Source organism: Ipomoea nil, unplaced genomic scaffold (assembly GCF_001879475.1).
Source record: "Ipomoea nil cultivar Tokyo-kokei standard unplaced genomic scaffold, Asagao_1.1 scaffold0322, whole genome shotgun sequence".
Lineage (NCBI taxonomy): Eukaryota > Viridiplantae > Streptophyta > Magnoliopsida > Solanales > Convolvulaceae > Ipomoea > Ipomoea nil.
In genome coordinates this window covers 1,344,881-1,357,500 of record NW_017616750.1, presented here as the reverse complement: position 1 = coordinate 1,357,500, position 12,620 = coordinate 1,344,881, and the positions used below count along the sequence as shown (strand labels likewise).

General features: G+C 35.4%; 1 protein-coding gene across 3 annotated transcripts in view; it reads right to left on the bottom strand.

Moving 5' to 3' along the window:
- Window positions 1-5,377, bottom strand: part of LOC109171624 — a 6,850-nt gene extending 1,473 nt beyond the window's left edge. Inside the window, exons 1-13 of one of the 3 annotated variants that reach the window (XM_019320681.1) lie at window positions 5,262-5,377; window positions 4,827-4,886; window positions 4,536-4,737; window positions 4,328-4,402; window positions 4,146-4,247; window positions 4,004-4,035; window positions 3,636-3,749; window positions 2,593-2,707; window positions 2,251-2,441; window positions 2,020-2,136; window positions 1,006-1,086; window positions 148-371; window positions 24-63 (exon numbers count right to left, since the gene is read on the bottom strand). In XM_019320681.1, the coding sequence (XP_019176226.1) occupies window positions 24-63; window positions 148-371; window positions 1,006-1,086; window positions 2,020-2,136; window positions 2,251-2,441; window positions 2,593-2,707; window positions 3,636-3,749; window positions 4,004-4,035; window positions 4,146-4,247; window positions 4,328-4,402; window positions 4,536-4,737; window positions 4,827-4,886; window positions 5,262-5,282 (1,374 nt within the window). In that variant the 5' untranslated portion in view covers window positions 5,283-5,377. The other 2 variants (XM_019320680.1, XM_019320682.1) reach the window with 2 other exon arrangements.
- Window positions 5,378-12,620: the final 7,243 nt, after the last annotated feature.

The following is a 12,620-nucleotide window of genomic DNA, read 5'->3' as shown; positions in this document are numbered from 1 at the left end:
GAGAGAGAGAGAGAGAGAGATACCAATCCTTTCTCCAGTATAATCTCTTTCTTGCACCCGGTACTGCATATTAAGAGTCTGGTTTCAACAACAAGCTGTAGTTTATATAAATTTAAATGCAAATGTGTACAAGTGATAGAGAAAGACCTGACACCTCCACCACCAGCTGGGCCATTTGTGTACAAAGCTGTGAATTCTTTGGTAAACTGGATAGCTATTTCTTCTTCCTCAAATAGGCCATCCATCCTAAGCCTAATATCTTCACAATTTCTTGCCTCCATGCTGATTGCTTTTAGGCTATCCAGACCTATTATGTAGGAAATTATATGTTTGTTGACACCGGGATAAACTTCTTCCATCCATGACCTTACCTGATCGTATATAAAACTGTAGTCAACAGCATTTACAAACTTGAATATCATTCCGCGTTTCCTTTTCAGAACAGAAGTCTCAATCATAACAAATTTTACGGGAAGTTCTAGAAGCACGATATTAGTATTATCAAGGAGGTAAAGAGAAATTAACCAGCTTGGTTGGCTTGAATGGCCGTGTACTCTTATCCCTCAAGAGAGATCGGGAGTTCAAAATCCCTTCTCATATGGAAAAACCAATATGACCAACACTTTGCCCCTTAATTGGGCCGACCCGGTGTGAACGGGGATTAGTCTGACTGTCTGAGTATCAATCATTATTGTGTGGACCATATTTTGTATATTATAAAATAATGTACATTCAGTACAAAAATAATGTACATTTAGTTCAAAAATAATGTACATTATATTTAGGGGATGTACATTATTTTTGTACTGAGTATACATTATATTGTATAATGTACATTCAATACAAAAATAATGTACATTTAGTATATTAAAAATGTACTTTTTGTTATGGTCCACATAACACTGTGTGGACCATGGTCCACACAATAATTTGCCGTCTGAGTATGGTACGGGCTTAAAAGCACCTCCTATAGTTAGGGAATTTAAAGACTACGATACTACTCACCAAGAACTCAGCAGCTTCAGCACGTTTTACACACTCATAACCCCCATACGATATCTCTCCCCAACCTTTCCACCCCTTGTCCTGTGAAACAAGGCAACTGCAAGATAAGGCACAAAAGAATATACCCTTCACTTTGTTACAAAGATGATTGTTAAATACAGAGAGATAGGGAAGTAATATTGATAAGTCATATAACTTTATTGAAGTGCTCAAATGAAAATGAAGAAATATTATAATAATCCTACAGTTTGAACATGTTTTTATCTACAGCACTAAAGATAGATGAATTCCTCTAGGACAATTGTCAACCAGAGGAGTTCCACTGGAAAGATTTCGATAAATATTCTCGATTGAGTCGATTCACCGAATTAAAATAAATATTTTCATCAACTGGATCTTTAGTCGCCTGCAATTATTAATAAGAATATCACCAATGAGTGCCTACAAGAGTAACATGATAAGAAGTGTCTTAAAATTTCCTGTAACTGCTGGCTATAATTTATAAGAAAAGGCTGTGCCACTAATGGAAACAAAGAGTTTTTTCCAATTTTGGTCCCACGACTATGGGATCACTTCCACATTTGATCCCCAAATATTAATATTTCCACATTTGGTCCCTTCGACCTAATTTCCAGTCACCGGTGACCAAATTTTAGGCAAGTGACTTATCTTGAAGAGCAAAATTGTCATTTCCGGTCTCTTCCCCAAGAAGTTCAAAAAAAAAGTAATGAAGAATGACAATTTTACCTTTTAAGATAAGTCACCCGTGACCGAAGATTAGGTCGGAGGGACAAAATGTAGCAAGAATTTGAAAGTCACGGGACCAAATGTGCAAAAATTAATAGTCAGGGACCAAATGTGGGATGATCCCATAGTTGTGGGACCAAAAAAAAAAAAAAAAAAAAAAAACCTCGAAATAGTATTGTTCCTTGGTTGGTTGTATGAAAAAAAAAAAAAAAATGAAGAAACGCCTCCTTTTGGATGCATTTCATATCACTCTCTTTCGTGAAGTACCTTTGAAGCCAGCAGCAACAACTTATCAGGAACTGCTTCTACATGTGGTTTTGCTCCAATGCAGAGGACCCTATCCTTTGACAATGATTGAAATACAACATCTTGGAAATCTACAATCTGTATGAAGGGAAAATGAGGGGCTCAAAACTTCAAATCTACTCTATTTTATTCTAGTCTATTATTTTCTCTTATCAAACCATATGGCACATAGACACTTATTACAATACTTACAACATCTGGGGTAATGTATCTTCCAGGATCCCCAACCTCATACAGAAGCTGCTCGGCACAAGTGCTAAAGTTCAAAATCCCGCCGCTACTTTCTGCCTTTGCCACACATACTGAACCATCATATTTAACTTCCACATATGGGAGAGACAAATCTAGGAGATCTTGGAAGGACATGTTTCGGTGTTTGTCTCCTATGCAAATGTCACACAAGTATCACTCAATACATACACAAGAATGGCACAAAATTAAAGCGAAGTTGCGCTTGGTGCCTTTAATTAAAAACATCAGGTGCCCAGGTATTACCAAATGTTATTTTACGAGAAAAGTCTAATGAAAATTTACCTGGGTGCATATAATACCCTCCTGTGAGCTGACAACCACACTCTAGCAGGTGGCCAGCCAGTGAACCTTGGGCTAACAGCATTGTTTCATCCCAATTCCAACCCAATTCATATACCTGGTTATAAAGTTCAAAGTAACATTGAACTTATGTAAAATTAATAATTATCCATGGATTGGTAATACCATTATATTAGTAGTCCGTGATATATAAAGTGAAGGGTTAATTCCATTTTTGGTCCTTGAGTTCAAAATCGGCCAAATTTCATCCTTTACTATTGAAAATGTGCGACTTTCACTACTAATGGAAGACTAGAAGTGGTACATTTTCAATTATCGGGGACCAAATCTAGTTGATTTTGAACCCAATGACCAAAATGAAAATAAAAACAGAATAGTGAAGAGATCAAAATTGGAATTAACTCCAAAAGGAATTACACTGATTAGAATCTGCACAAGTGCATCTACCACTAGATGAACATATCTACAAAAGAGAACCAGCTAACAAAAGCGGAATCAGATGTCCCAAAATATTCTTTTCTCCCTGCCTCTGCAAGGAGTCCAGGTTAATGAAACAGTCTTCTTAAGTTTCTAGTCCTTCCCAATTCTCTTCTACCATGTTACAATATCCATATACACAATGGCTAGTGTACCGTAGTATAACTAGTATTTCCAAAAGAAGTTTTGTGTTCCCCAACAAAATCTCAAAATCGGAACATCATAGGGTGAGTTTCCAGTCAATCACAAGGTATGGTTTCAAAGCAGAGGTAAGGAAGATTTCTTCCCAAGTATCGAAAGCACAATTCTATACTTTTACCAACCTGTTCTGGATCAATCACTTTACGGTTAATTCATGGTGAAATGGGGACAACAATTCACATTTCAAACCAAATTTTGCCCCAACATTTAGAAACGCCAAGTGACAAGGTTTGCGGATAGTGAGTAGTTAGTTCTCCATTTTCAACATTTAGAAGGAGGGTAGTATCACTCTAACAAGTTTGGGAAAACAGGACAAACAGAAATTAAAATCTTATCCAATTTCATACCATTGGAGCCAAGAACAAGGCAGCATCAGCTACTCGAGAAGTAATAACAAGATTTGGTCTATATCTCTCAAGACATTCAACAATGGGAGCTGCTCCCAGATACACACTAACATCCTGCATAAAATCAGGCACATAAAAAGTGTTAAATTTTCCTATTTTCAAGTCATATTTAGCGTCACCCTCACTTAAAATGAGAAATAAATGAATGCAACCAAGAGCTAAAATAGAAAAAGGACACACAAGATATAACAATCATAATTTTAGTCAAATATTCGCTATGGCTACTCCGATTACTGAAGAAACAACCTCCTTTAATTCATACTCCATATAAATTACAGAAACATACTCTAAGGATTAGCAAACCTTACACCATCAACATCTCTCACGTCATCCTTCAAATCTGCATGTCAATAAGAAAAAAAAAAAAAAAGGTCACAAATCCATACTAGATTCTTGATGCCATCACCATTAGTCTTCTTAAATCTTATCCTCTATGATGTGAAAAATTACCTGATCTAGTGACTTTATGCTGATAGGCCAGACCAACTGTAATACTGATACCCAGTCTGCCTGCAATTCTTAAAACCTCATCACGAGCACCATGTGGATCCTCTTCAGCCAAATTGCAAAGATACAGGTTACCAAACAGAACGTAAAGATCACTCAAAGACAAATGTGAAAAGGATAATTACTTGCACCCATGTTGGTAATAATACAAACTCCCCTCTCCATAGCCAAAGGTAAGAGAAATTGCATCCAGTCAGATACTGTATAAATTACTCACAGTCAATAATTGCACAGTGATGATTTTCTACAAATGGAACTAAATATGTGCATATACATTGGTATACAATTTCAGCACAGCACTCAAGATGTTGATTCTAAATAATAAGAACATACTACGGGGATCATAGCCCTTGCCACCGGATTTTATTGCCTGATAGCGTTCAGCAAGGGTACGTTCTGCCAAACACTCCAATACTAGATAGTCTAATTCCTTGACCTTCTGAAGCAACTTTAGAGCTGCAAATGGTCGATCACCTCCAAAACCAGCACCACAACCAATAAAAACTTTATCTTTTCGCCTTCGAGGGTTCACCCTCTGCAATTAATGATTTGCATCATAAAATGTTCTGCGTGTGGAACATGAATTTATATATATATTTATATATAACCAGAAAACAAACTAACCAGCCTGATAGCACAGTCATGAATCTCTGGCATACCACAATCTCCGCTTTCTATGAAACCCTGATAAACCCAATGATTGATATAAAGGTTTCTGAAATTATTAGACATATAAGTTTGCAATTTAAACCCAGAAAACAAAATATTTATCCGTTAACAATTTTTTTGTAATATGGCAGCTGATGATTTCAAACAAGCCGTATTATTTTTGAACTCTGTATCAATTAATTAACCAACAAACAAATAGAACATTTCACGTTCTGGGTCACCTTACATTCTTCAGTTCCAGTTCTAAAGATCATAGAAACTATATATGTAAGAACTAGCCGTTATCTATCATCTAGTTAGTAAAATAATGTAAAGAAATTGAAAAAATAAACGATGAAAATGAAAAGCACAAAAACAACAACAACAAAAAGGAGAGATTCTTGAAGTTACGGTTGAGCTCTGAGCTTCCATGTTGACGAAATTGCTTCTGATCGCCGCGGAGGTTGAAGGATTAATTAAATTTTATGAGGATTGAGGATGATTATCCAATAGCACACCTACTGACCTACCTAAAAGAGTCAGAGTATAACAACAGAAAGTCGACTTGTATAGATTATAGAATCCGGTTGGTGCGGCCGTGGGGAATTGAAATTCTTTTGAGTTAATCCCTTCAATGGTCCGGTGATTATTAAGGTATTACCTATTGAGCATATAAGTATTAATGTGCAATCCAACTATCCGCTTAGTCTTTTATTTGAGATAGAGTACATGCTTTAATTTGGTATTAGAGCTAGACCAAAGGTCATCCATTAATGTGCAATCCAACTGCCAGCTTAGTCTTTTAGTTGAGATGGAGCACATGCTTCAATTTTACCGGGTGTAATCTTTCGAGTTTAAAACGACCACGAGACGTCTTCCGAGTTTTAAAAAATAACTACTCGGTCCTCCGTTAGGATTGGTGTCAAATGGGCGCTAAGTGTGAGGGCAAACCGGTCATTTCTCGTATAAGTTAATACCTCCAATGGTCCTCTGAGTATTAAGGTATTACCAGGTGTGGTCCTCCGACTTTAAAATGACCACTAGATGTCCTACTAGTTTTAAAAAAATTACCACACGTGGTCCTCAGTTAGGTTTGTTGTCAAAGGGGCGTTAAGTCTGAGGACAAAGTTGTCTTTTCACCTATATTTCTTTCTCCTTCGTTCACAACAATGGTATGTCTGCAACATTTTCCCCCTAGATGCTTCTTCAAATCCTCCACCATCGCCTTCACGTCCAGTTTCCCGGTCACTGTCACTAGATCATTTTCTGTATCCACTTTCACCACTTTTTCTTAATCAAGCATATAACATTCATGGAGGGCAACCGAAAAACTTCAACTCATTCATACTGATGTTTGTGGAGGTATGAAGAATGTTTATATAAATGGCAGCGAATACTTTATACTTTTCATTGATGATTTTACTCAAATGTGTTAGGTATATTTTCTTAAACAAAAGAGTGAAGTTGCTGATGTTTTTTGGAATTTAAATCATGGATTGAAAATCAAAGTGGTTGCAAAATTAAAGTAATTCGGTCTGATAATGGTACTGAATATACTGCTGATAGATTTGCTAAGTTTTGTGAAGATGCAGGAATTGAACATCAATTCATTGTAATCTACACTCCTCAGCAAAATTGAGTGAGTGAGAGGAAGAATAGAACTGTTATGGATATGGCTCGATGTTTGCTGTTTGAGAAAGGAATGCCAATAATGTTTTGAGAAAAGGTAGTTAATACAATTGTGTTTTTGCTAAATAGGTTACCAACTAAAGTGTTAACATGAAAAACACATTTTGAAGTATGGTATGATTTTAAGCCTTTTGTTCTTAATTTAAAAATATTTGGTTCTCTATGTTTCACTCGTGTTCTAGATGTAAAATGAGAGAAGCTAGATCCAAAGACAGAATATGGAGTTTTTGTTGGTTATAGTAATGTCACAAAGGGTTATAGAATTTTTCAGCCTTTAACAGGTAAGTTGAAAGTATGTAGAGGCGTCAAGTTTGATGAAACTGCTAGATGGAGTTGGGACAAAAATGAACCTGAAAATATCAAAGAAGAATCAGAAGAGGTTCTTGAAGATGAAAGAATTGATGATATTCATGTAAGAGGTACAAGGTCACTTGCTAAAATTTATTAAAGGTGTAATGTAGCAGTACTTGAACCCGCATGGTATGATTATGCTACTAAAGACCAAAAATGGATTGCTGTAATGGAGAAGATGAGAATGATTGAGAAAAACAAAACCTGGCAACTTGTGGTTGGCCTGAACATAAGAGGATCATTGGTGTGAAGTGGGTTTACCAAACCAAACTTAATGATGATGGCTACGTTAACAAGCATAAAGCAAAGCTGGTTGTGAAGGGTTATGCTCGGCTATATGGTGTCAACTATTCAAAAACGTTTACACCTGTGGCAAGGTTAGAAACTATAAGGTTTCTCTTAGCATTTGCAACACAAAAGCAATGGCGGATTTATCAATTTGATGTAAAGTTAGCATTCTTAAATTTCTATTTAGAAAAGAAATTTTTGTTGAGCAACCTAAAGGTTTCGCAACAAATTCAAGTAAGTTTTACTTGCTTAAAAGGCCTTGTATGGCCTAAAACATGCTCCAAGGGTCTGATATAGCAAAATTGATGATGAATTGCAGAACATGAGGTTCAACAAAGCCAAGAGTGAATCAACCTTGTATACTAAAGTTGTTGATGATGATTTGATTGCTATTTCACTCTATGTTGATGACTTGTTTGTGATAGGAAGCAATATGAAGCTAATAAATGAATTTAAGACTCAAATGATGCAAGCTTTTGAAATGACAGATCTAGGAGAAATGAATTTTTTCCTAGGCGTGGAGGTTCAACAAACTCAAAATAGAATTTATATTGGACACCAAAAATATGCTAGGGAGGTGTTGAAGAAATTCAACATGGAAAGCTGCAAGTCAGTAAGTACTCCTCTTTCTCAAAATGAAAAATTCAGCAAAGATGATGGTGCTGAGAAGATTGACAAGCCAATGTATAGGAGTATTATTGGATGGCTTATGTTCTTGACAACAACAAGGCCCGATATAATGTTTTCTGTAAGTTTATTATCAAGATCTATGCATTGTGCTAGTGAGTTGCATTATACAGCAGCAAAGAGGATGATTCTTAGGTATATAAAGGGAACTCTTGACTATTTGAAGTTTGAAAAAGCAGAGAAGTTGTTTTCTTCATGGTTATTCTGACAGTGATTGGGCAGGTTCATTAAACGATATGAGAAGTATATTTGGATATTTTTTCAGTTTTGGATCTGGTTGTTTTAGTTGGAGTTCAACAAAGTAGGATGTCGTGGCACAATCAACCGTTGAAGCTGAGTATGTTGCAGCATCTTTAGCTGTTAATGAAGCTCTTTGGTTAAGGAAATTACAGATTGATCTAAAGATGACCCAAGAGGAAGCAACAACAATTTTTGTGGACAACCAGGCAGCTATAGCAATTTCAAGAAATCTAGTCTTTCATGGCAAGACTAAACACTTCAAAAAGTTAAGCTTTATTTAGTTAGAGAAGTTCAAAAAGCAAATGAAGTTAACTTGGTTCACTGCGGACTGGTGTTCAACTAGCTGATATTCTGACAAAGGGATTGCCAAGATCAAGATTTGATGTATTGAGAGAGAAGATTGGAGTTTGCAGCAAAAATAGCAAGGAGGAGTGATAGAAAATGCTATATTTACTGGAATTACTGCATATTGGTTTTGCTTTGAATTAGTCTTTCATTATCTTTTCTTTTTAATTTTTAGTTGTTGAGATATTCTAGAGATGTTTGTTGAGTTATTATCCTCTCTGTTAGTTGTGTATAAATTAGCAGAAATAGAAATGGAATAAAATCATCATTTTTCCCAGCAAACCTGAGTGTTTACCATTTATTATCCAACACTCTCACTCGCTATATATATATATATATATATATATATATATATATATATATATATATATACTCTTTAGGTTCATCTTAAGAAATAGAATAACTGAACTTAGTAATAGGGAGTGAGACATGAATAGAGAGCTTTGTGTTATAGAGAAATTATATTTCTCTTGAGTAACAAAATTATACATAATATGAATTCTATCCAAAGGTATAATTTTGGACATGGATACTCACCCAAATGAGTGTTTTTTGTTATTGGTTGGTATTGGCAGAATTAGTTTCAAAGAAGTCAGATTGTATGCTAATTGCCCAAATCAAAATTACTGGATAATTAAGTTCTTTGTGTGTATTTTGGAATGGTGTAATTCACATGCTAACAATTTTTTTCTTTTAACACTTCTTTTACAACAATGAAGAACCAAGACATGCACAACATGGATTATAATCTCAGAGAGGTTTCATCTTTCATGAATACCACACATGCATCCTAACTTAGTCTAGGATAGACACATCTATTTCCCCCCACCAGTTTCGCAAGATGAAATTTTTTTAAACGCACACACGAACACATACTTTAACAAATAATACAATTTATTTTTGTATATTTTCAAAAGAAGTAACTCAAACAATAATAGAAGTACTATAATATACTACACAACATAAATCTGGGATAATAAATTAAGAAAATAGTTCACAATGAAGTAAGTGTTGGAAAATATTGAACCAAGTCGATTTACCAAAAATAATATAATATATATATTCACACACAAAAAAAAAAAAAAATATATATATATATATATATATATATATATATATATATATAAATATTATTTTATATTCTGAATTATATATACACACACAAATATATATAAATCAGATCCCCACGGTTATATAATAATATTCTGAATTATATATACACACACAAATATATATAAATCAGATCCCCACGGTTATATATATATATATATATATATATATATATATATATATATATATATATATATATATATATATATATATATATATATATATATATATAGAGAGAGAGAGAGAGAGAGAGAGAGAGAGAGAGGGGAAGGTTCAAGTGCGGCAGGGGCTTTAGGCGCAGAGGTGTGGTCAATTACAGGCCACTAGATTCGATAAATTCAATGAATCACATTCATCAAGGCTTCTCCAATATTTTCGCACACGTTCTCACACTATGCGAACTGCAAGGTTAAAGTCATCATTGGACACCAGAATAGATCAAATCATAGTGTTGTGTGTTTTATGTTCGTTATTGGTGCATTATTAACCTTACTGTGGTGTATTTGAGGATTCGTGTTGGTGCCAAGTTTAGGTGCGTCCGCGCCTTCCCGTGCAGTCATTGCGGGCGCACTAATAGTTATACAAATATACACCATCCATGTTAGAAAATGCATACCAAAATACACATGCACAAATTAGATACGCATCACTAGAACGCACCATTAGGTATAATAAAAGCACCACAAAGTGTTCGGAAATACACCATTGGGGTGGTGAGTTATATGGTGTATTTTTGGGTGTTTTGTGTGTTTTTTTGGTCTATTTGTGCATTTCATAGTTGTGCTTATTCCTAACACTATTGGTGTCTTTTGTTAACACTGTTGGTGTATTCTGTCAAGCGACCGATATAAATGACCACTATAATTATCATAATACACCCCACTTACTAAGACGCACTTAAATCTTCAAATTTCAAATCTTCAGAAATTGCCGTTGCCGTTAGATTAAGCAGAATGGACGATGCTGATATGGCCGCACCGCCGCACCTAAAGCCCCTGCCGCATTTGAACTTTTTCCTATATATATATATATATATATATATATATATATATATATATATATATATATATATATATATATATATATATATATATATATATCAACCAAAATGGAATTTATAATCCTCCAGATTATAATTCCAACCAACAAGAAATGAGAAAGGATTTAATGCTTACAGCATAATCCCAAAGCCCAAAAGAAAGGAGATGAAGAAAGAGGGTAAGTACGAGTCGAGTGAAACATTCTTTCCTTAAAACCGTATTTACTACCTCCCAAAAGTGGTAGGAGCGTTGTAGCCTAGGTTTCCCAGGATAAAACGTACTACGGTTCAACGTTGGAGCACCCAAACGAATGAAACCGGCGAACAAGAGCACGGGCAAAACACAGTTTCAAGAACGGAGTAGGAGCAGAGTTTTGGAGAAGAAAATGTGATTTATGTCGTGTGTTTCTTCTTTCTACCTTTTTCACTGTTTAAAACCTACCGCCCCTACCAAGCTTATATAGGCGATGGAGTACTTAATAACATTCATGATGGCATTCAATGCACGTTTTGTAACATATGAAACAACAACCATTATTTGAGATTTAATTCAAAATTAAAATTGGAATTAATACAAAATAACAAGTTTAGGCTTGAATCAAGCTTTTTCAAGCTCAGTTTAGGATTTGATTTGCACTCCCCTCTGTGTGAGAAAGAGACTCTATGCTATACTATTTAATAAGCTTATAAAAAACCCTTGTATAAATAGTGGTGCAAATCCACTTCTCAAACCAATGTGGGACAAAAACTCATCTTTTTCCCTTCATTTTTCCAACTCAATGGGTCTACTTTGAGAATCAATATCTCATTCACCCATTATCCGTTTTGAGTAGAGATGGCAATTCTACCCGCACCCAATGGGTTCCCCGCATCCCCGCCCCTACGGGTTTTAAAAAACCCGCACAATTTGGGTAATGGGTGCGGGTATGGGGGAGTTTTGTATACCCGCGTGGGTATGGGGGCGGATGCAGGGGGATGTATCCCCGCCCTGCACCCGCACCCGCACTTATATATATTGTTATTAGTAGCCATTTATTATATAAGTTTATGTATATTTTATAATTAAAAATGCATAATGAATTAAACTTCTTAGTTTTTTGTTAATGAAAATTGAGTAAGAACAACACAAATAACATAATGAGTAAACACTTAATACAATTTATACTACCAACACAATTTTAGTTCCAATTAAGGATTAACTTCATTGGCTCTTATTAAATTTTAGAGTTATGTTCAAACTTATAAAAAAAATCCATGTGATAATAAGAATTGTAGTTTAAATTTTTTATTAAATTTAAGTGTAATATCAATAATTAGAGTTGCGGGTTGGGTATTACCCGCACCCGCAAAATCCCCGTGGGGGCGGGTATGGGGTATGAATTTCATTACCCGCGCGGGTGCGGGGAGTGGGTTGGGAATGCGGGTGCGGGGGCGGTGGATATATCCCCCGCACCCACCTCGCCCCATTGCCATCCCTAGTTTTGAGCGTACAATATATCAATCTCTTCGTCTCACTACGAATAACCCGAATCCACTTTGACCAACCCATTTCGAAAGTGGACCCCACTAATAATTGTACCACAAAATAGCCACTTAAAAATGTCATTTAATGTTATTTTTCCAATAGTAAATTTATCTAAAGGATAAAGTGAGGTCCCTACACTTGTGAAAATGCTTGAGATGCACTCCAAACACGTTTTAACTTTTAATTATTTTTTATATAATTAGGAAATTCTTTAAGTGTTGTCTCCCATGAGTACTCACCCAAGAATTGTTGCAAGAATTTCACAGTGCGTCTCTTAATACCCATAAACTTTTATTTTAATTTGACTCAAATGATTTAACTTCACTAATGACACGTTTGGTTTGTGGAATAGGCCTGGAATGGAATAGCATTCCCAGTAATAGGCCTATTCCTTTGTTTGATAAAAACTTCTATTCCCAGGATCGTTAACATTGTTCACGGAAATGACATATTCCCTTTGCAAGGGGAATACAGATTCCCCCCCCCCCCCCACCCA